At 30.4% G+C, this 23386-nt stretch overlaps 2 protein-coding genes across 4 annotated transcripts; one reads left to right on the top strand and one right to left on the bottom strand.

Moving 5' to 3' along the window:
• Positions 1 to 2436: 2436 nt before the first annotated feature.
• LOC103504134 (calcineurin B-like protein 4) lies at positions 2437 to 7264 on the top strand. 3 transcript variants are annotated; one of them, XM_008468596.3, is made up of 9 exons: positions 2437 to 2680; positions 4118 to 4291; positions 5136 to 5218; positions 5384 to 5443; positions 5550 to 5658; positions 5752 to 5804; positions 6433 to 6513; positions 6607 to 6719; positions 6795 to 7264. In XM_008468596.3, the coding sequence occupies exons 2-9, from the start codon at positions 4198 to 4200 to the stop codon at positions 6856 to 6858; spliced, it is 657 nt and encodes a 218-aa protein (XP_008466818.1). In that variant the 5' UTR covers positions 2437 to 2680; positions 4118 to 4197; the 3' UTR covers positions 6859 to 7264. The 3 variants fall into 3 exon arrangements, 2 of the variants coding, with proteins under 2 accessions (XP_008466818.1, XP_008466819.1); XR_007822035.1 differs by having other exon boundaries at positions 2512 to 2680; positions 6433 to 6532; positions 6795 to 6831; XM_008468597.3 differs by lacking the exon at positions 2437 to 2680 and adding an exon at positions 2748 to 4000.
• A 4473-nt stretch (positions 7265 to 11737) lies between these two features.
• Positions 11738 to 15209, bottom strand: LOC103503123 (probable pectinesterase/pectinesterase inhibitor 34). Its single transcript, XM_051086874.1, has 3 exons — positions 13989 to 15209; positions 13741 to 13877; positions 11738 to 12770 (listed from the first exon to the last, which is right to left on the bottom strand). Exons 1-3 carry the CDS (start codon positions 14969 to 14971, stop codon positions 12073 to 12075), a joined length of 1818 nt encoding a protein of 605 aa, XP_050942831.1. The 5' UTR covers positions 14972 to 15209; the 3' UTR covers positions 11738 to 12072.
• Positions 15210 to 23386: the final 8177 nt, after the last annotated feature.

Genomic DNA, 23386 nt, shown 5'->3' with positions numbered 1-23386 from the left:
ATTCTTTATTTCATAACAAGAGTGACAATTGACGAAATTATAGATAGTTTTCAATTTCTATACGTAGAAGTTATGTACGGTCATCAATATATCTAACCTCCATTAATGTAGTACGCAACACCTCGACAAGGCAAACTTATGTTGAAGCTTTTCGTAACATTGGGGGAAAACCCTTTTGTTGACACTATGATCATCAACAAATCCAACCTCCATAATTATCATATATAACATGACATTGCAAGTGTATATGTTGATTTTTATATCGCATTAATATTGGCAAAAATTCCACTAATGTTAGACATGGGCAATGGCATAACATACTCTATATACGTCGTCAATGCCAACATATAGAATCTTTAGAGGTTGGAAGTTTAAATGACTAGCTAAGTATAGCATTAACACTTTAAAATGGTGATGCTAGTTATTCAAGCCTAAAAAAGAAAGCTTTTTTTCGACAATCCACTACCAATGAAACTCTCGCTAATTTTTTATATAAAAAGTTAAATCACAAATAAAATATCTTCTTTTTTAAGTTTAAAAGAAAATTATTTTAAATGATGAGAAACTTCTTGAAAGTATTTACAAATATAACAAAATATCACAATCGATTAGATTATGATAGATTGATATAGACTACTATTGTATCATTATATAAATTAGACACGCATAGTACTCTAACTTGATCTATTGATTCATCGTATTCGGACTTTAATGTTCTATAAATATTTTAATTCATTTTATTATATTTAAAAATCTTTTTAATTTAAAATTTCGTATTAATTAATATTATATTTACGTTAGTAATATTTTTTTCGTTATTTATGTTACATTGTACAAAATTTTCTTCATATATAAATTCGTCCCTTATAATGATGATGGTTTGCTCAAAATCAACTCATAGACCTAATCATTTTGACCAATGAGATTCACGAAGATTTGAAAATATATTTATGCATTCGTATAAAAATTTTATACCTTTTCATGCTATTTTAACCTCTCGTTTGTTTAGATTGACTTTCGAGAAATTGGTTCCTTAAATTTTAAAATTTCTTTCGACTTTTATTTTTATCAAAGGTTAATTTATATCCCTAGAACAAAAGATGAAAATATCGTTTAATGCTTGGCAAGCAATCGTGTACCAATATCTAAACGATCTTCGTACGAGATCATTTACCAATATCTAAATGATTTTTATACAAGATTGACAAGTGATAGGTTCGAATAATCGTTTATCAATATCTAAATAATCGTATACAAATATCTAAATGATCTTTTAGATTATATGATCACTTAAATTAGAAACCTTTCGTGCAAGTGTGTAGTCGATTAATCATGAGGTATTTTTGTTATTTCTCTATACGATATAAATATTTTTGCGTTTTGTTCTATTTTTTTTAAAAAAACTGTTTATTAAATACCCACTTTCGGTGTTGACATTAAAATCGATTAATTTTAACAGAAATTTTGGAAAAATCACAAATTATTGAATTTGGGAACACTTAAAGGTTGACATGTGTCCCAAATATTTTGGTTGGATCAAACTAACTATTAAATATTATTATTTGAACTAAAGTCCAATTGGGCTCGAAAGTAGGGTTACTTTAGCTCAAATGCTAATAATGTCCAAATCCAACTAATTGGACTAGGGGTATGATCCATGAGCCAACCAAGTCCGATGCCATAAAACCCACTTGAGAATAATAATGAAATTTTCAAATTTCAAAACACAAAGAGAATCAACCCAACAACAAGAAGACACAGTTGGTCATGCTCCGAATCAAATGATCAAATACTAAAAATTAAACCACATTATATCAAATCAATATAAACACAAACTCAATTTCACAAAACAAACCATATGCGAACAATAACATTTTCTTTATAAAATGAAATCAAACTTAAAATTTAAAATTTTGAAACTTAAAAACAAAACAAAAAGTAAATTCAAAAACAGGGGAAAAAAAGTATATTCTTCTATAAACTTGTTCAAATCTCTCACTATCGACCATCGTACCATAAAGACATACATTTTTTTTAATATTAATATAATTTTGTATACAATTATACTCTCTTTATTTGAACATTTTCAAATCTACCAAAATGATATAATCTAAATTTTTTTATATTATGTAAATATTTTTGGCATGGTCTACTATTTATAACCAAAATCGATCATTTTGATAATTTGATTAAAAAAAATAAACAAAATAGAAAGTTAAGAAAGGGGTTTTGAAAAACAAACATTTTATTCGTAGTAAAAAATGACTATAATAACAAAAAAAAGTATAAATGCTTTGTTCATTTAGTCAATTTTAACCCTTTCCCTTTAGAAAAATCATGTGGACTAAAATTAAAGTAATTGAGAATCATAAAGTTAAAATGGTAATTTAAAGAGACAAAAATTCATAAAAATCATTAATCAATAGCATTAAATATATAGTACATAAAAAGTAAAAAAATGAGAGAAAGAGAAAGAGAGAGAGAAAGAGAGGGTAATTTAATACTTTGACTTGAAATAACAAAGGTAGAGCGATTGATGAAGATGGGGGAGCAGATCAAGTGGACGGAGCCTATAAATTTGAAGAAAGGGACTCTCCAAACTTTCAACCCATTATCAACACCAAATCAAGCTTTCAAATGGTCGCCGGAGCTTCTTCACAATCTCTCTAATAGGATTTCGGTATTGTTTCTGTTTTATTTTCTTCTTTCTCCAACGGGGTTCTTGTTTCTTTTATGCTATTCTCCATTGAAATGCAAGTTTCTTTTCTTTGTTTGACCCCTAATTATTTCTCTTCTGTTTGATCTAAACTACGAACAAATACTGGGATTGCCTTATTTTCCTTTCTATTTTTCTGCATTTGTGGAGTTTCTTGTGAGTTGCTTGGAGATAACTAAAAGGAAGTTTATTATAATTTTTTTTTCGGTCTTGTTTCCTTGAAAATATCCGCTTACATCAGGATTTAATGGTCCCCTGATATAAAAATATATTATCTCTTTTGGGGGTTTTCCCGCTTGTAAAAACAACATTTGTATTCTTCTGTGAGATTTGTGAGGAAAAAAGAGGCATTTCCCTATTATGCAAAGTTTTGTTTCTAGATTTCATCATTCATGATGTTCACTTCCCCTTCTCCTTAATTTACCCACGGGTAACCATTTCGTTTTTGGTTTTGTTTAATGAAAATTAAGTTTGTTTTCTCTTAGGCTTTGACATATTTCTTTACAAGAGTTGAAACTAGTTTTTAGTTTCTTTAGTTTTTTTTTATTTAGTTTGGTTAGGTTTTTGAAAACATTGATAAACGAAAAAAAATAGTGAAACGAATGTTTATAGACTAAGTTTTCTAAAAGAAGGAACCAAAAATTAAGGTCTTGTTCGGTAATCATTTGGTTTTTTGTTATTAGTTTTTGAAGATTAAGCCTATAAACATCACTTTAACTTTAAATTTCTTGATTTCTTATCTACTTTTTACCTATATTTTCAAAACCAAGCCAAATTTTGAAAACTAAAAGAAATAGTTTTTGTTTTTAAAATTTGGTCAAGTTTTCAACTCTTGTACTTAGAAAATATACAAACTAATGTAACAAAATACTAGGAAATAAGCTTAATCTTCAAAAACCAAAAACAAAAAAACAAAATGGTACCAAATGGGGTCTAAATGGAAGCTAAGTGGGGTCTTAAAATGTAAATGTGGATTTCATTCAATTGAGCTACATGACAAAGGGAAAAGTAAAAGGTTGATCATTTAAAAAAAGAAAAAAAGGATGAAGGGTTGGTCATATGATGCGATCCAGAATCAACTATGATTAGTTTAACACTTTCTGCAGAAATAAAAAAACATTAAGTTGTAGATTTGTTTATTTAGAAGTTGTGTCCTTCCATTTCTTTCTCTTTCAACATGCTTGGAGACAGCTTTAATGGGTGGACTTTTGTGGGGAAGGGAAATCAAACCTGCTTTTATGGAGACTTTTGCAGATGAACTGCTCGTTCAATGTTCTTTTGTCGGTAGTGGTTTGAATTTTAGATTTTGGGGTTTTATTGGTATGCACATTGCTGCATGTTTTACTCACTTTTGTCTTCTCACTAAGACAGTTAATTTGTTCAAATCTTGCACAAATATAGGCATGAAAACGAGCTGCTTTCTATTGATTAGTACGTGGAAGATTTCTTCTGCTTGCTGACTGGAAGTTTCCAACTGCTTTATGCTGTTCTGGTTTGTCATGGGATGCTATCATTCAAAGAAACCTAAAACTCAAGGGTACGAGGATCCTACTGTTCTTGCTGCAGAAACACCTTGTAAGTATCAAAATAAGCCTCTTTTTTTTTTTTTTTCTACTTTTATCTAATGAACAGAACTTCTCTGCCTCTGCCATGAAACGATCTTCATTTTTCAATGGGATTGCTTCAGTATTTGTGTCTGTTGGAATGACTTGATTGTTATCTGGGGTCTTGAATGCTCCCAAAACTTTTATTGTTTATAGATTATATCTAATTTACCATGTAGAGCCCAGGATTTATCGAGTGTTATATATAGACCCTCTAATCTCAGTGGTGCAACTGTATTGGTATTTTTCTTCCCTCAAATGATAAAATTGCTCTCACTCTGCATGCGGATATAACTAACACATTGTTAATAAACTACATAAATCTCGTGTCGTTCTTTATTGTTTAGAGTCTCAAGACTTTTCATTTTGTTTCTACCATATAACAGTGGCATAAGGAATTCTTTTAGTTATGTTTGAATTTTGAGTGTTTTCTCTGAGTATTACGCTTCTGTATTCTATTTTAGAATCAGAGTGTCAAGAACTTCATTCATTGCATAATGAACATGGTCCATCTCTGTTAATCTTGGATAGCTTTTGTTCACCCCAACACTCTCCACTCATAGGGAGGTCCTCAAGGACTTCCTTTCAGGTTCACAAAAATTTGTAGATTAAATTTGTGTTTTATTTGAAGGTAGATAAGATAGAAAGTGTCTTACAACAATTCTGCCAGGAAGCTTAGTACCTCAGTTAAAACATCTCACAGTTGAACCTGAATCTTCGTCGTCTAATGATTTTGAATACAACTCTATTGCTTGCCAAAAACTAGTTTATTAACTATGGTGGCCTTATCAAAATTTTCTGTATTTTGGATGCAGTTACAGTGAGCGAGGTAGAGGCATTGTATGAGCTTTTCAAGAAACTGAGCAGCTCAATTATTAATGATGGGTTGATTCATAGGGTACGTTGTATTAGCTAATTGTTTACTAGTTATTTCTAATACTTCCCTTTCCAAAAGATCTAAAAAGTTGAGGCAAATACCAATGTAACACCTTGAGTTGTCTTTCTTTATCATTGGTGGTTGTATTATTGACATTCTATACTAACATATGTATCGAATGCACAGGAAGAATTCCAGCTTGCGTTGTTCAGAAATAGAAATATGAAAAACCTATTTGCAGATAGAGTATGTAGCTTCCTTCTTTAACACCCTCTATGCTTCAAATCTTCATTTACCTCTGTCTTTTGTCTTAGTTGCTGAAGAAACTATTGTTTTTTTTCCTTAAATGTAGATTTTTGATTTATTTGACGTGAAGCGCAATGGGGTTATTGAATTTGGGGAGTTTGTCAGATCATTAGGCATCTTTCATCCAAACGCATCTATTAAAGACAAAATTACTTGTGAGATTTATTGCTGAGCTTTTGTACTGTACATCACCTATTTTCGTTATTTATGTTCTTAAACCAATGACTTGCTGATCATTATGTTTGCAGTTGCTTTTAGGCTATATGATTTGAGGCAGACAGGATTTATAGAGCAAGAAGAGGTGACCCTTTTACTTCTTTTAAGTTTATGTATGCAGAATCCTTTTGTTTAAAGCAATAATTTCTGTTGGATCATTTTCAACAACGTTTTGCTTCGTCTTAGCTATCATTTCATTATGTTATATGATGTAATATTAAATTTGTCACTTCATCTATCAACTTAAGTTTTTGGGTCAATCAATTATTTAAAATTATATTAGACCAAATGGTTCAAAAAGTATTGTGTTCAAACCATAGACACCGATAGATTTTGTATAGCCCCGGGGGCCTTGACTCCGCCCTGTACTTTGTTCTCTTTATATAAGATACATAAAGGGTATTATTAGAAGTTGGTCCGGTGGTACTGTCTCTCAGCCCCTTCTCGACTTTGGTTTAAGCCTTGCTTTTCACATTTTTTTTCTAGATTATTTTTATTAAACTATAAACTTTGGTCAACAAAGTAGGTTATTTCTTCCCCATTTATTATTGATTTCCACTTGTTGGGTCTTCTATATATTTCAAATCCTTGAGTGAGACAAACATTCTGCATGGCTAACTAATGAAATTTGGACCAAACTTCAACTTCAACGTCAACAGGATATTTACTCTATACATACCTCCAACTTATGGTCTCATTTTTTGTTCTCACAGTTGAAGGAAATGGTTTTGGCACTTCTTCATGAATCGGAGTTGACTCTCTCAGATGATGTTATTGAAACAATTGTGGAAAAGGTCTTCATCACCCAATGCTGTACTGCCTCTCATACTTTTCCTGTTTTATTTAGAGTGAAAAAATCATCATCTAATTCTGGTCTTCTACTGCAGACATTTAATGAAGCAGACACGAACGGTGATGGAAAGATTGATCAAGAAGAGTGGAGGGAGTTTGTGATGAAGTATCCATCATTGATCAAGAACATGACATTACCATATCTAAAGTACGTAGTGTTGAGTTTGCTTGTTTAGCCATTATGCTCTCTTGCAATTCTTTAACACCACTTCCATGGATTCAGGGATATAACCATGGCATTCCCAAGTTTTGTTGCAAGTACAGAAGTTGAAGATTCAGATATTTAGTAGACTTTCATCAATCCAACAAGTTTTCGTGGTTCAACCAAGAATGCCTCCAAAGACGATCGAAAGATCCATAGATCGCTCACTTTAAAGAAGTGTCAATTGGTGAACTCTAGTCATTTTGCTCCAATAGTCCATCTGTTTTCCAGAAGCCAATTGCTAACAGAATTGTCGGTCGTTCGGGCCCAATCCAAATGATGTGGTTTTGCAACAATAGAATTAGGTATTCTCTGAAATGTATGTTGGCAAGCCAAACCCCATGTTTGGGAAGATCTGAGTTATTCATTGTAGATAATCTCTAGAGTTTCATTATGTGCATAAAAGTGTTGAAACTTTGATTTAGGCTGTTTTACTATCAAGAGTTTATATATTCATGAGTTCGAAGTATACAATAACTTAATAGTTTGAACTTTGAGGCCATTTTTTAATACATAATACTGTTGACAAATAATGATGTATATACATCTAATTCATGATATGAAATAAATACAAGTACAACAAGAATTAAAGAAACTAGAAGAGATCCCACAAATCCTATTTTGTTGGACAACGGTCTAATAGATTATGATGTTTATGAATGGGCTTAAATCAACTTATGATATTTTAATTCTACATGTATATTGATCATCTTCAAACGTTACGTAATGAATATAGAACATAGCTCAATACTAAATGATTTCTTTCAAAATTAGAGTTTAAAATCTTGATATCTAACCTTTGTTGTACTAAAACAAAATGCTTTAACCAAACTACCCATTAATATTTGTGTACAAGTAGAAAATAAAATTTGATTCTCTGTTTCTACTCTCTTTTTTTAAAAGGTTTTATTAATTACAATCGGAAAATTTGAATCTGGTATCTTATTAATTAGATATAGATGTTAGTTGAGATGAACTTATATTAGTTTTTTGTACTACATTTTCTAAAGTGTGAACTGAAAAAAAATAGTAATTACATTTGTAGCACTTTTAGAATTAATAATTTGGTGTATAACAACATTTACAAACAATTATAGATATAGCAAAATGTCTCATAGATTTAATGTAATTTAAAATTTGAAAAGAACAAAAATTTTTAGGCCAATTTCAAAAGCAATAATGATACTTTTGAAAATCTCGTGTGTTTTTTGTTTTGTGTTGGTGTAGTAAAATGCAAAGAAATTTCCTTTTGTGTTAATGAGATTCACCTTTTAAGACCAAAAAGACAATGAAACTGGACAAAAAGAGAGGTGGTGGGCAGAAAAGGAGAGTAAAGCAAAAATTATTGTGGTAGAAGTACCAAACATTTCTTATTCCTTACTTACATCAATTTCTTTATAGTATGACAAAATATTTTATATACATATTTGAATTCTTTTTATTTCAAACAGACAAATATGTATCGATTATAGATATTACATTGGTACTCTTACAAGCTTTTTCCCCTTTTCATTTTCTATTCCCATCAAATTTAGGCTTTCAACTATGTTTTGAAAAAAAAAAAATGTATTTCCTAATTTCGCCTTTTCTTCTTAGAAAAAAATAACTATAGTCACTTCGAACATTAAATTAATATTCTATTCAAAATCAATTTGGTATGAGATACATTCTCCTAAAAGAGAAGAACATAAACTAATTTATAATCCATTTAGGAACACGTTAAATCTAGTGTAATAATGGATGGGAATCACAAATATGTCAATTTCATGTAAACCAAATGTTTACACAATTTAAGAGAGATAATGAAAGAAATAATATAGGCTAAGCCTACCAATGTGTTATGACAATGAGAGAGGGAGAGGGAGAGGGAGAGCCACAAAATTTATACATAAAAAGATCTAATTTTCATAATTATCCACAAAAACTAATTAGTTTTGTATACACCATAAAAAGAAGACATTACTACCAATGTTTTAACTTGCAAAATACATGAAATTTCTTGAAATATAATGTTTACAAAACTTTAACTTTGGTCATCATCATCCATTGACTCAACAATTTAAACATCAAATCTTTTATATATATATATATTTATTTATTTATGTGTGAAAGAAAGAGATGAGATTGATAGACAGCTGGAGAATTTAATGGTGAGAAAAGTTTGTAAGAGGAGTACCACAAAATTAATTAATAAATGTACTCACATTCAATTTATAAATGTGGTTAAACATTAATGGAGTGATATTAAATTCTACATTTGGATTCTTTTTTTCATAGTCATGCCACTTTTTCTTTTTTTTTTTTTAATTTAAACACAATCAATGGAACAAAAACAACAAAAAGTTAAAATGAAAAGTGGATGGTGATGGTCTTTTAAGTCCAAATCCCTAAATTTAAATAAAGACAAAGTCTTGCATTTTGAATCATCTTCTTGCCTACCGCAATTAAAATCAATGAAAGGCATGAATTTGATTAGCATAATCTGTCTCTTTCTTTCTTTCGAATTGGCTATTATAGTCTTAGTTTATTATAGTTTGATTATTATAATAATTTTTGTTCTAGATGTTGGTTATTATAGTCCTGGTTTATTATACCAAACCATTGACACTTTTTTCTCTATCTTTCACATCTTTCTAATTCAACTCATGCACTTTTGTATTTCCCCATTCAATCAACATATCGACGAGGAGCTAAGGTAATCTTTTCTAGCTTAGGCATCAAGTTGATTCCCCATTTTACATCTTGTGAGGATAACATCTTTGTTTTGGATTCTTGTATTTTCATTATAACTTTTCTCATGTTTGAATGAGAATTTGATTAGACTTTGCAGCTTATGATGTAGGGTGGATATCTACATTTTCTTATATGTCTTGACATTTATTTGCATGAATAATCAAAATAGAAATAGGCTAAATTGGGTTGTGGTTGTGATTTTAACAAATATTGTTTAATTAGTTGACTTGAATATTTAATTTTGCTTTTCCAATTGAATGTTTAATTTAGCATGTTCCTAAATCTTAGTTTGGGTGTTTTTCATCTAGCTTTAATTACATAATTGGGACAAGTACAATCCAAGCTTTTCAAGGACATAATGCTAAGGGTAATGGATATATATGTAAGAATAAATTGATTTTCCTATGACCTAGACTTTGATAAGAGAAATAACTCAAAAGTCTAAGCTAGATTGCTTTAACCTATTCATGTTCATTCCAATTTACTTTTCCTTACCATTCACATTTTTTTGCAATCAAAATCATTTACAAATTGTGCAGTTAGTTATTCTTGAATTGAAAACTATTTTTTTGAAAAATTATTTGTGCTTTCTATGTTCGACCTAAACTCACAACTAAACTAATTAATTTTTGTGGAGTGTTTCAGTTAAATTATTTAACCATAATTTAAATGACCAAATCTGCTCGATCAAATTGTTACAAATTTTTTAGCAAGCTTATTACAAAAATGAGGAAAACGATAAACACTAAAGGTAGAAAAAACATGAACTTTGTGTGGTTTCAATTTTTGGAAATCAAAATTGGCTTTTTCTAATCAAAAGCTTAAGGTTGAAGAAAAAGACCTTTTACCTCCCTAATTTGTAGGTCTAATTTATAGGTTTTGATAAAATGTTTTGGAGTTCGTTTTCAATTTAGTTTTTAAGTTCCAAAAATGTTATAGTTTCAGTTTAATATATAGATTTCAAAATTAATACTTTTTTACATTTATTTTTGTACTAATTTTTTTTATGTTACTATTATTAATTAATCTAAATAACTATGAAGTAAAAATTTAAAATAATTTTAATAATAATGTAAAAAAAGAAATGAAAAGTCAATTAAATATAATTCTTCTAAATTAATTAAGAAACCCGATGCTAAAAACAAAAAGTGAGTATTTAGTATAAAATCAAGACCAAATCTATCAATCTTGAAATCTAAAAGCTCTAAATTGGAACAAAATTGAGAGATGAAAGTTAAGAGGGTAAGATTAGAAACATGTGATTAAATTGAAAGAAACTAAAAAATCAAGAAGTTATGAAATTTGGGAAGTGAAAAAAAAAGGGCGTAAAGATGTATGAGGAGAAAAAGAATGGAAATATGGTAGGAGAATTATTAAACATGTGTATGGCAACAAAAATGTATGCGTTGGAAACAAAATGAGATCAATGGGTCAAAAATGGTTGGAGTACGTAGTGTAACACAATTAGGAGTGAGTAAAAATGGAATAAATATTGATGTGATAGGTAGAGGAAGAGAGGGGGGGGGTTTAGGTTGGAGTAAATAAATAGAAGAGTTATTAGGGGTTTGTGTTTCTTTTTCTCTCTCTTTCAAAAGGGACATTTAATTTAGGGATTGGAATTATGGTCACCGACACACACACACACACACACACACACACACACACCCCTTTGCCTCTTTCATCTCAAATTTCTCATTTTAGTCATAACTATTTCAACCAATTACATCCCACCCCCTACTACTCTTTTCCTTACATGCACCTCCTCCCTCGTGATTTTACAATATATTTCGACTACCCTATACTTAGCTTAAACACAACTAACATAACTTTCTAAACTTCCCATTCTAAAATAAAACATATTTTTCTTTTGTTCCCTCACAATTTGTACTGTTTACATATTTGCATGAGGTCCTCTAAAATGAAACTATTTGTGTGTTCTCCTGCTTCCCTTTTTAATTTTTTTCTCCTATTTCTTTATCTTCCTATCTCCATTCTATTTTATTAAGACAATAATGTTAAAAAGAATTTAGAAAAGAGGAAATATATGAACTCAGAACATGGAATCACTCAAATTATAACTCTTTTACTTTATTAGTTTTAAACTCTTTTAATCGATAAATTAAATTTCCAAAGAGCGCGACTTTTAATCCAAAAACAAAGAAGAAACTGAAGACAAGAAAAAAAGAAAAAGAAATAAGAAATAAAAACAGGAATTAAATTTACAAAATATATTGACATTGTAAGGCGTTATTAATAACATTTATAAAAAATCAGATAATAATTATCAGTTACACTTACAATACAATTAAGAGAAAAATATTATAAAAAAAAAAAAAAGAATGGAACATAAATTAAAATTACTATCCATACATTGACCAAAAATGAAAAAAATAAATATATATATATAAATATCTTCACTATTAATTATACGTTGTTTTATGCCGACACCTTTTACCCACCTTTTCCCCTTATCGTCCATTTACCAACTCTTTTTTCTTTTCTTTTTTCTTCTTTCTTTCTCCATATTTCTTTATTCCCACCTTAATATATAATACAATTAGCGAAATTACACGTTTAGCCCTCCCAGAAATGCAACTCCGGTGGACGGCAACCACGAGGAGCCGTAAATAAACTGAGCCACCGTGAACTTACTCGCTTCCACCGTCGACGTTATCACTCGATACCCCGGCCACGTCACCCTCTGTCCCACCGCCCCCCCCGGTCCATAATTCATATACTCACCGTAATACAGCGTGTCCAATGCAAACGTGGCGTTCCACTCCAACCAACCGCGTGGGTGCACGTGTCCCCCTATGTACGATAACATAAACACGACTCTTGAGTATAGTTTCCACGGACGCCCCAGATACGTCGGGTTAGAGGTGTTGGACGATTGTAGATCGGAGGTCGCCAATATTCGGCAGGCGTGTATTGAAATTCCGGTGTTTTGATTCGGATCTTTCCGGTTTTGGGCGGTGATCGTGTTCTTTTGGAGTGCCATTGCCTTGCGAGCGTAAATGCTGCAGTTCTGAAACACCACTGCCGCGTTGCCGAAGATGAAATCCACTGTCCCGTAAATGTCGCATTCTCTGTAAAATTGACGGTTCGAATGGACGTAGAGAGTGTCTTGATACCCGATTATGTTGCAGCGGTAGACCACTGCATGGTCGGCGCCGACTCGAAGCGCAACTGCTTGATGCCGTCCCGGTCCAGCCCAATTCTCGAATGTCATGTCCCTCAAGATTATTCCGGCGCCGGTGGCCGCTGTGAAGATGAGAAACAAAACGGGATGAGAATGAATTATAGACCAATGGATTATTAATTTAAGTGGGGGTTATTATATTGTTGATATATGATTACTTAGATAATTTAATTAGAGAAATTATTGTAAAATATTGTCGGAAATTGTCCCATGTGATTCTGAACCTCCACTTCTTGCCCATAGACATAGAGGGTTTATTTTTATCAAAAGATAGTAAATTTTCGGTCATAAACATACTTTCCCATCAATATCAATATTTGTACAAATTTTACAAAACATAAAATAAGCAAGAAAACGATAAATACAATATAATAGCCATGTTCAATTATTCAAAGTTTATAAAACACTTATTAAAAGAAATTATTGCAAATTGGTAAGAAATTCCAAATATTTATAAAAAAAAATACAGTAAAATTACGAATTCTCATTGATAATGTCTATTCTCATACAATATCAATTATTATTTGTTTTGTTATATTTTATAAATTTTTTAGTTGTTATATTTAAAAATATTCTTTTTTTTTTTTTTTAATTTTTCTAGAAAAAAAAAATATATATATATATATATATCAAAATCAACTTTTTGACCAATATTTCGTAAAATGAAGACCTTAAAAAATTATTGTTGTTGGTGTTGTTATTATTAATATTATCATTATTGTGTGTGTGATTTCAAGGGTTGAAAGCTTGATTATAATAGAGGCAATAAATAATGGAAGGATAATTTGGTCTAATTAGGAAAATCCGACAAGAAGAAGAAGTAGGGATTATGAGACGGCACGTGAGAGTACATTCAAGGCTGCAAACACGTGGGTTGTTGTTTTTTTTTTCTTTTAAATAAAAAGGAAGGAATTATTCTAACCTCCTAAATTATTCGGTACTAAAAAAAAAAAAAAAAAGGTAAGAGTAAGAGTAAGAGTAAGAGTAATAAAAATAATGGAAAGTAAGAAATGAATAAAATAGATACATTACCAAAGGATGCGGTGTGAAAAGTTGTCACATTATCGAAGATACTTTTAGAACCCGAAATGACAGTTTTACCCTTCCCATCTCCAACAAACATGAGGTTAGTTTTCTTCCTCCCAACCTTCAAGTTTTTCTCTTCGTACCTACAGGAAAAGACGACCGCCAAGGGCATTTCCGTAAATTAACCGGCATGCCATGTGAAAACAGTTCACCGATCGTGACACCTAAGTCATGAGGAAGAAATTCAATATTACCTTCCTGCCATCACGTAAATGATCGTCCTTCTATTACTGTACTGCGGCGCCTTTTTTATCGCTTCCGCGATCGTCTTCACCGTTCCGTTACCGTTCTGAGAAACCACAATATCCGCTTGTAACACTCCCACCGGCAACGTCAGTAACCTCCTCTCTCTCCCCCTCATCCATCTCGGGAAGTTACCGGAACTATCCTCATTCTCTCCTTCCTCCTTCATCAACCGTCGTTTGTTCTGAATCGGCACTCCGGCGAAATCGCTCGTTTCGCTTCCGGAAAACAGCGCCAAGCAATTACTAACAAGTTCAGACAGATTGTGAAGTTTATCTGCCATTTGGTTTTTCACAGTACCGGAGAGTTCAGAGAATCCATCCGTACATGTGTCTTGATTAGTTAGGGCAGCGCTAAGCCAGGTAATGATATCTTCAGATGAGCCGAGCCGCTGCGGAGTGGAGGATGAGGAAGACGGTGCGACGGATTGCAAGGAACGAGAAACAGCGTCGATGGAGTCGTCGAGGAGTTCGAGACAAGCATCGTAAGCGGAACGAACACGGAGATCCATTTGAAGAGAGGAAATCTCAGAGGATGAATAGAGGGCTTTGTTGAGATGTTGGAGAGTGATATTGAAGGAAATGTGAACGAGATCTTGTTCGTTGGCGTTGAGAGAGCCAGGGAAATCGAGGAGCGAGTTGACACAGAGAGTGGGGAAGCGAGTTCGGCTACAAGCTTTGGAAATTGCCTGAGTGGGTTTACGAGGGAGATTTGGGTCGGATCGAGCAGGGGAGGCGGTTCGTAGTCCGATGAGGAAGGTAGCTGAGACGGCGGCGGCGACGATGAGAAGGAGAGAGAGGAAGGAAATAAGGAGAAGGCGTGTGGTGCTCCGATTGGGAGTGGGGTGGTGGGCGGAGAGTTGGAAGGCAGAGGCGACGGAGGAAGAGTCGGAAGGGCCGCCGGGGTCGGTTTCGTTGAGCCTGCCGTAGCCCATGATGAAGATGGAGAGGAGATAGAGAAGGGGGAGTGGTGATGGGCGGTGGAGATGGGGATGAAGGGAAGATTTTGAGTAAATATATATGGAATGAGAGAGAAAGTGGTGGGTGTGAGTTTGTGAATTGTGAGAGTGAGAGTGATGAGTCAGTCAACTTTAGAAGGGATGATGAACAAAATAGCTGGCTGCTACTTATGTTTCTCAAGTACCCCATTGATTATTAGTATGTTAGTTTATTCTTTAATCACTTTTTATTTTAGCTAAAACTAAACCATCAAAATACAAATTACTTCCTCTCTCAACCTAACTCAATCCACCTTATGTTGTTCTATTAAAAGCTTGCTCTAAATAAGCCTCAAAATCCATGAGTTGCTCTAAACTCAAGATAATTAGAAGCTACAAAGGGAAGACACATTTCAAAAATAAAAAGTCAAAATCTTTTGATTATAGGCTGACTGGTTGGGTCAGTATTTGGTATCCTAATACTTGCTACTTCGAACGCTATTACAGGAAAAAAGAGTATAATAAATAGTCTCATTCCATGGTGTAAAAGTGAAGAATAAGCTATAATTTTAGAGTATGATCTTTTTTTTTCTTTTTCTTTTTTTTTTTTACGTTCAGCTAAACTATACACTCATAATAATTTAGGCATCGAAATGTTGCACGGTCAACATTACATCGGTGTAAAGATCTTTCATTTTAAATTAACATAAAAAGCAAAACTATGTAAGAAAAAGCAAACCGAAAATCAAGTTCAACGATAGAACTTATGATAACGATTGATTCTCGTGTGAATTAATACATATTTTTTTTCTAAATTTCAAACATCACACTATTTATTAGCTAATTGCCACTTTTGAGAAATGTTTATATTCCAAACTATCATAATGTTCAAACAATTATCCCTTTCAACTTGATTGGTATGTTTTTAAATCCAAATACACTTTTCAAGGCTTTATATCAGTCCCATGAATTCATATCAATTTCTCCTATGTAATATTCCTTTCAAATAAAGATTTAAAGTTGACATTAATATTAAATTATGAAACTATACAATCAGATTTTTGTATTTTTTAATACAACAACAGAAAAATAAGAAATCAAATCTTCAATATTTGGGAAAGAAAAATACTTTATTTATTGTTAAACTAAACTCATTTTTAACAAATTTATAGGTATAAAGACGCAATCCATAACGTAACATACTGGTTTGTTTTGTTTTCAAATTTTATTTAATGGTTACCAAATTGCCATTTAATATTTATGATTCTTGAATATATATAATTCGTCTTCAAATAATGAATGCCTATTCCAACTTTGTAATGGATAATTGATAGAGACCTTTAATTTCCCTTTTACTAGTGCTCCTACACCATCTTGCAAATGGGAAATTTTAGATAGTGGATTAAGCACCTAATTTTTGCTTTGGCCTACAATAGGAAATATATATATATATATATATATATATATATATATATATATATATATATATATATATATATATATATATATATATATATAACTTGTGTACCTTAATTAACAAACAATCTTATTATTCTTACTAAACATGCATGATGTATATTAATTATTATTAGCCAACTTTAACATTAAACAATCTTATATTTTTAACTGTTAATAACAAGGATAAAAGTCCGATTAAACTCCCTTTCATCACTAAATATTGAATAAATTGACATATGTTCGAACTTAGGTGTTTTAATGACATTATTGGAGCATATTTGGAAGATATTAAAAGTGAAGCCTTTAACAAAGCTAAGCACACTTTGTTCTTAGTATCAAATCAACATATTTGGAAAGCTAAAACAATGCTTTCATATATCAAAGGAAATCATTTATACATATAAAAGGTGTCTTTTCCCCCTAGTTTTACCATTTTTATGTTCTTTTTCTAGAAATTAAGAAAAGAAAAGAACCTTTTTTTTTTTTTTTTAAATTTAATCCATAATTTTGGAAAGTAGCCCCCAATTTTAATAATTATTAATATTTACCCTTGTTATAATTTCCAATAAGATAAAATAATATAATGAGTTGATCACATGAATGAATGCAAAATTATTGGGAATAAATGAAATAAATGTGTTGTATATTTACTCATTGCTTAATCAACAATCATTAAGGTTCTCAATTAAAGGCAAATTGGAATTGGTTGGGAATAATTTATGAAGGCCACGTTTTCATTAATGATGTAGAGAAGATACCTAAATATATAATTTATTGGTTTTTAATATTTTCAATTCTTAGAAGTTAATACATGCATCTAAATTAGAAGGCCATATCATCTCAAGATCGATTGATATTAATATATTTTTATTTAAACAAAAAAGTACAAAAGAAACGTTATATTAAATAAACCACAACTTACAAGTTATTGAGACTAGGTGTGAGTATGATATAAGTTTTGAAAAACCAAGTCGACCAATCAAAACTAATCGAATCGAAGGTGGTCAGTCGGTGATAATGAGAAGTTCGATCAGTGTTGATTTAGAAAAATACAAAGCGACATTTTTTAAAAAGAATTAAAGGCTTAAATAGACCTAAGCCAACCAATTGATATATATATATATATATTGACCTAAACCGACTGAACAACCGATCAATGGTCAATTCGTACCCATTCATGGTTGGAGTCGGTTTGAACATTTACTAAATCAGTCATAGTTAGTTTGGTATCGGTTTGGTTGAAAAACTGACACTAACCGACCAATGCTCACCCCTAGTTAAGAGGATGTGGTTGTGATACATACCCTTGGAATCTTGCTACTCATTTTTGGAGTTTAAATCAGAGAATTTGGATCATTTGGTGCGTGTTTCGTATTATCAATCTACGATACGTTCCTAGTTATAAGGAAGTCATGACCTTCGAGGCACAAGTTATATGTGAAGGATTTGACGAGGCTTTGTCTATCAATTTACGTCATATTAGAGTCGAATATATGACTGCTTGGAAGTGGTTAAGTTGCTAATTAAGTGGCATGGACTTGTTGGACCTTAGATCTTGTCCGCATTCTTTGTCATTGTGGCTTCTTCTTGGACTTGACTTTTGACTCGCTTTTCCAAGTTTGCTCTTGCTTTCGAGCTAATTTATGCAAGATATTCTCACAACAGTTAAGTGTTAAGCCTACCACACTCTGTTGTCTAAATTAGTACATGAAGTGTATAGTTCATCTTAGCACACAAGTGTATAGTTATGAGTGGCTGCAAACGATGTTTGGCTGTTTTCGACGCTTGAGGTTGTAGTGTGCCAAATTGAGGGTACAACTAAATTATTTGATGATATATTGGTATATACATTTACTATATTAGTTGGTACCCCCAAACCCTTAGACACTGATTTCTCCTTTTTGGGGTGCAAAATTTCCTATGCCTCCTCCTAGGATCAATCCAGTAATTTGGACCTTTTTTTTGGCAACCTTCAACAATGTTGATATAACTGTAGGCTCTTTCTCTAATTATGAGGCTAAAGTCATAACGTAGGTTATCAGAATATATATATATATATATATATATATATATATATATATATATATATATATATATCTGTATTTCTGAATCTCATGGCTCACATCTTTAGAAGAAGAGATTTGAAAGGGCGAGTTTTTATTCTATACTTTTCTCCCATTACTGATCTGAATGATTCTCTTTATGAGTATGAGTATGATGCAATCCTTGTAGTTTTTTAGGTATGTATTTCTAAAAATATAAATAAATTAAAATAAGATCAGGATGATTGGTATTATATTCAAATGATTGATTTATTGAACAAGAATTACCAATTTTTGATCTAAAAGTAGTACGCTTTTGAAGCACCTTCCACCCTCTTTTTTATTCCCTCCCTTTTCAGCTTGTACTTTTTATTCCACTTCATATCACTAATTCACTTTTCTTCTTTGGTGTTTGTTATATTTGGTATTCTCATCTCAAGATGATGGTTTTACTTTGACAAGAAGAAAGAGAGAGAGGATTTTGATATATTAGTGGGAATCAAAGAAAGTAGACTTTAGAGTGTTAAAGTTTAATTATAAATTTGAATATTGGCATGGAATTATTTATATGAATTTATAAAGGGGTGTTTTCTTCAAATTTCCACTTAATTCTAGAGCTGAGAGAGAATACATGTCCAATTGTTTTGAGGCAAAGTCCAAAAAAGGTCTCTTAAATTAACTTTTGGATTCTACTTTGATATGAGAAGCTTAATGGCAAAGAAACTTCTTATGTATATATTGTTTCCAAACCATCCAAAATTAAAATTATATTCCAACTCAAAATGTCATTGTGTGATATATAATGCCATTTCATCATGCCTACTTTGTTTTTTTTTTTTTTTTCTATTGAAAGACATCAACAATATATATTCTTGCTTTTGTTCTCTTTCTTTCTCATTCACTCTTTTATAAATTTTCCTTTCTTATGTACCTTTTTAATTATTATTTTTATTTGTCAAATATTTAGGTGGGTATTTAATTGAGATGATTGTACCAAAAGATTGGAAAGGTTAGTTTGTATAAGTTTATTTAAGGCGTAGTTTCAAACATAGTAAAATGAAAAGGATGGATCGGTATTGATATAATACTTATTTACGCAAAATTCAAAATAATACTTTCCGTACTTTTAACTTACCCTACATATATAGATTCAAATAGAGTAATAGGTTAGCATAAACAACTAAATACAAATTATATTTACTATTCACATCTTCGATAAACTTAGTATTTATATTATGATTATGAATGTATGGTAGGATTGGAGGTAAGGAATTTAAACTTGAAACCTTTTGTTTTTAGGTATAAATAGGTGTCAATTGAGTTAAACTCTTATTAATAAAAACTGAACTAAACTTTTATTGACAAAAATTTAAAATATTTAATAAAAGTTTTATAATTGAATAATTTAATTCCGAAATGGGAAGCTTAATTCTATGGATATAGCCTATAGGTCAATCATCTAAAAGTATTCATGTGATGATGAAGTAATCTTTGTAAGTTTGGGCCTAGAAAATGCAAATAATTGAGATTAGAATAATAAGGAACATTGTTAATGGAATAAAAACATATTTACATAATTTTAAAAAAAGTTCAAAACATTGTTTTAAAGAATTAAAAAGTAAAAAATAATTAAGAAGAGTGAAATTGTAATAAATATAAAAATGAAAAATGACATTCTTTGTCGTCAAAGGATATTGTTCCATTTATAAAATAACATATATAGATATATATATATATAGATTCTCTTACTTTAGAATAAAGTCTATAAGGTGAAGAATAATCTATATATATATATATATATATATATATATATATATATATATATATTATATCATAACTCACCATAAGAAAAAAAAAAAAAGACAAATAAAAGCATGTCATCAATTTGAAGTATATATAGGTGGCAAGAAAAAAAAACCATAACTCCATTTCTCATATATATATATATATATATATATATATATATATCTAAGTCTAAACTTCTTAGGCTAAATTAATAACAATAAAAGATGGGGGAAATTTCAATAATTTATTGCTTGCTTGTCTTTGGAAAAAACAATTATAGCACACTTTGATACTACATTTAATTAAATGCAAAAGAAAAAGAAAAAAAAAAAGAGAAAGTGATTGAAAAATATATCTGACACTTTAAAATTAGGTTAAATTATTTCTGACATACTAAATTAAATCAGACGAATTGAATTGAATATATTTGAAAATTGTTAGTGTTTAAAATTAGAATGGAGTTAATTGTAAAGAGATGGATAAATGAATAAAACGAAGTAGAGGTAGGTAGGTTAAATATTTTGTATTAATTAAGTGTTTATTTTTTGTTTTTTTTTTTAAAAAACGAAACTTTAGAGTTTGCATTTAATCGAGTGTTTGATTAGTAAAGAATGATGAAATATATTGGTCACACACCAAAGTTAGAAAAGAAAAAAAAAAAAGGTTGGGTCCAAAAAGGAATCCACCGACACTCTCATCCAAATCGAATATTGTTAATTATCTTTTCCATTTACATTTTTTTTTTTAATATAAAACTAAACATTTATTTATTTATTTATTTCTCCCCTATCAATATAACTTTTTAGTATTCAAAATAAAACGAAGAAAATGTAAATATTGTTCTTTTATAATTTATCTTTATCATAATTCAACAGACTAAAATGTGGTTTTATTTTATTATTAACCCATCTACCTCTAATTAATATCTCCAGAGTTGAGCTTAATAGCTAACAAATATATATATATATATATTTTTTGTGTGAGTGTAATAATACTATTGACTATTGAGTGTTAATAAAAGGTTATTGAACAAAAGTAACACAACACATTGGAAAGAAAATAATGAAACTAAAATATAATTTGTAAATTTAGATGATCTTATTTAAAAGGGTTTTAGAAAGCTCAAGCTAGCTTGCCTAGAATTATTTAAGAAAATGGTTTAACATATCATACTTCTAAATATTTAATGTCAAATTCCACCCAGTATCATAATTTAAGAAATAAACTAAAATAGAATTGAATGATAAAATATTTGTAAATATAGCAACCGTTACGTTGACTAGTTAACAAATAAAAAAAAAATATTCAATTTCAATTTTGTCTTTCAATAACAATTATTGATAGAAGCTAAGAGTGAGCATCGATTGGTCGGAGTTGGTTTTTCGATAAAACTAATCACACTGAACCAACTATGCTCAACTTAGTAAATAATGTTCAAACAACTCCAACCATGAGGAGTACAAACCCATCGTTGGCCAGTCAATCTTTCGATTTTATGCCTTTGTAATTTAAAAAATTGTTGTCATTTGGATTTTTTTCCAAACTGAAACTGATCGAACCTATCCTTATCTTTGACCGACTGTGTCTTCGGTTTGATTGGTTTTGGTCAATCGGCCGGGTTTTTGTATGTATCATGCTCACCACTAATAGCTATTATCATGTTATATATCAATGATAACTTTCTATTTGAGAAAATCAGAAAGAAGCATTTATAATGGAAACAAATGGAAAGTTATCACCCATAACAACTATCGATGATAGTAATTGGTAACTTACTATTAGTGATAACATCTATCCATTATAATTGCTATATGTGATAGATTTAAATTTGAGAAATTCGGGAAGAAGTGCCTAAACAATAGTGGGTGCTTCTTGGTTTTTTAATCTTTTATTAATTTTTGTGTCATATATGCAATTATTTTATTCTTGTACAATATATTCTATTAATTTTTTTTACTTAATTAAATGTCATTTATGCAAGTGGTCCGTAATTGATATGTTTAATTTAGCTCAAGCTCCTCAAGAAGACAACAAACTTGTAAAAATCAAGTCATTCTTCTTTTTAAAAATATGATTTGGTTTTAACTACGTCGAAAGAAAATCATAAACGTAACAAAGTAGTTGAATGTTGAAAATGAGATTAGAATTTTGAATTTAAAAAACTAAAGACTCATAAATCCAATATTTATTGAATAAAGTTTGAAATAGTCATCGAATAATTCTAACATAACGCGGTTTTATGGCGTATGAACATTGTTGATTGGGCCATCCTAATATTAGCTTGTTTTCTTTGTTTGGGGTATGATGATGTAACATATTCATTCTAAACATATTGATTGTTGCATAATTGAGTGAAGGTGTTGGACCTATATTTATTGTATTTTCTCAATAAATAAAAATAAGGGACCTATATTTGTTGTAGATTATATTTGTGGAGAAAATATGACAGATGGCAAGTAGCAACATTATTGTTGATAAGATCCAAGACCAAGATTTTTTTCTTTTTTTCTCTCTTTTTTTTTTTTTTTTTTTTTTTTTTTTGGGAAGAATATCAATACAGTTAGCTTGATAGATAGGGTTATGAATTTAATTATGAAGAATTTGAGTTTGTTGTTATGGACCATGAATAAGGGAAATAGGGTTTTGGTTGATGATATTTTTAATTATGATAAAAGCTTAAGTGTTAATTGTGCTTTAATAATTAAGCTTAATTTTGATTTTGTCTAAACCCTTGTTTTTAAACAAAAAGAATTATATATATATTTTTTTTCTTGATTATGCTTATTCCTAGTGGTAAAAGTCAAAGGTCACTTTGAAAATATGAATTACTTTGGATATAAACACATTTTACTTTTTCTTTTGTCTTATTGAAAAGTTGAAATAAAGTTTAGGGTAGAGAATATAATGGATAATCTTTGTGACTTCATTGAAAGCATGAATTATATTTTGTAGACCTAAAACGTGTTTTGGATATATACAAGTTAAAGCAGAGGTCAAAAAGCAAAGAGAGTGCTTGTTTGTTCCTCCCTCCTGATGTGCAAACTGCAAATCAAGGCTTTGGCTAACATTTTTGAACAACAATGAGCTACTACACTTGTTTGTGTTCTAGGGCGTAATATAATTGATA

The sequence above is a fragment of the Cucumis melo genome, chromosome 6 (genome assembly GCF_025177605.1).
Source record: "Cucumis melo cultivar AY chromosome 6, USDA_Cmelo_AY_1.0, whole genome shotgun sequence".
In the NCBI taxonomy this organism is placed as follows: Eukaryota; Viridiplantae; Streptophyta; class Magnoliopsida; order Cucurbitales; family Cucurbitaceae; genus Cucumis; species Cucumis melo.
This window is presented reverse-complemented; position numbering and strand designations above follow the sequence as displayed.

Bases quoted from the DNA above. Each gene is read 5' to 3' on its own strand.
- LOC103504134 (XM_008468596.3), top strand. From the start codon at position 4,198: ATGCTGTTCTGGTTTGTCATGGGATGCTATCATTCAAAGAAACCTAAA. The intron at 5,659-5,751 runs GTGAGATTTATT...TTATGTTTGCAG, and splicing joins TATTAAAGACAAAATTACTT to TTGCTTTTAGGCTATATGAT. The intron at 6,514-6,606 runs GTCTTCATCACC...CTTCTACTGCAG, and splicing joins TTGAAACAATTGTGGAAAAG to ACATTTAATGAAGCAGACAC.
- LOC103503123 (XM_051086874.1), bottom strand. From the start codon at position 14,971: ATGGGCTACGGCAGGCTCAACGAAACCGACCCCGGCGGCCCTTCCGAC. The intron at 13,878-13,988 runs GTAATATTGAAT...CTTTTCCTGTAG, and splicing joins ATTTACGTGATGGCAGGAAG to GTACGAAGAGAAAAACTTGA. The intron at 12,771-13,740 runs GTAATGTATCTA...TCATCTTCACAG, and splicing joins TTTTCACACCGCATCCTTTG to CGGCCACCGGCGCCGGAATA.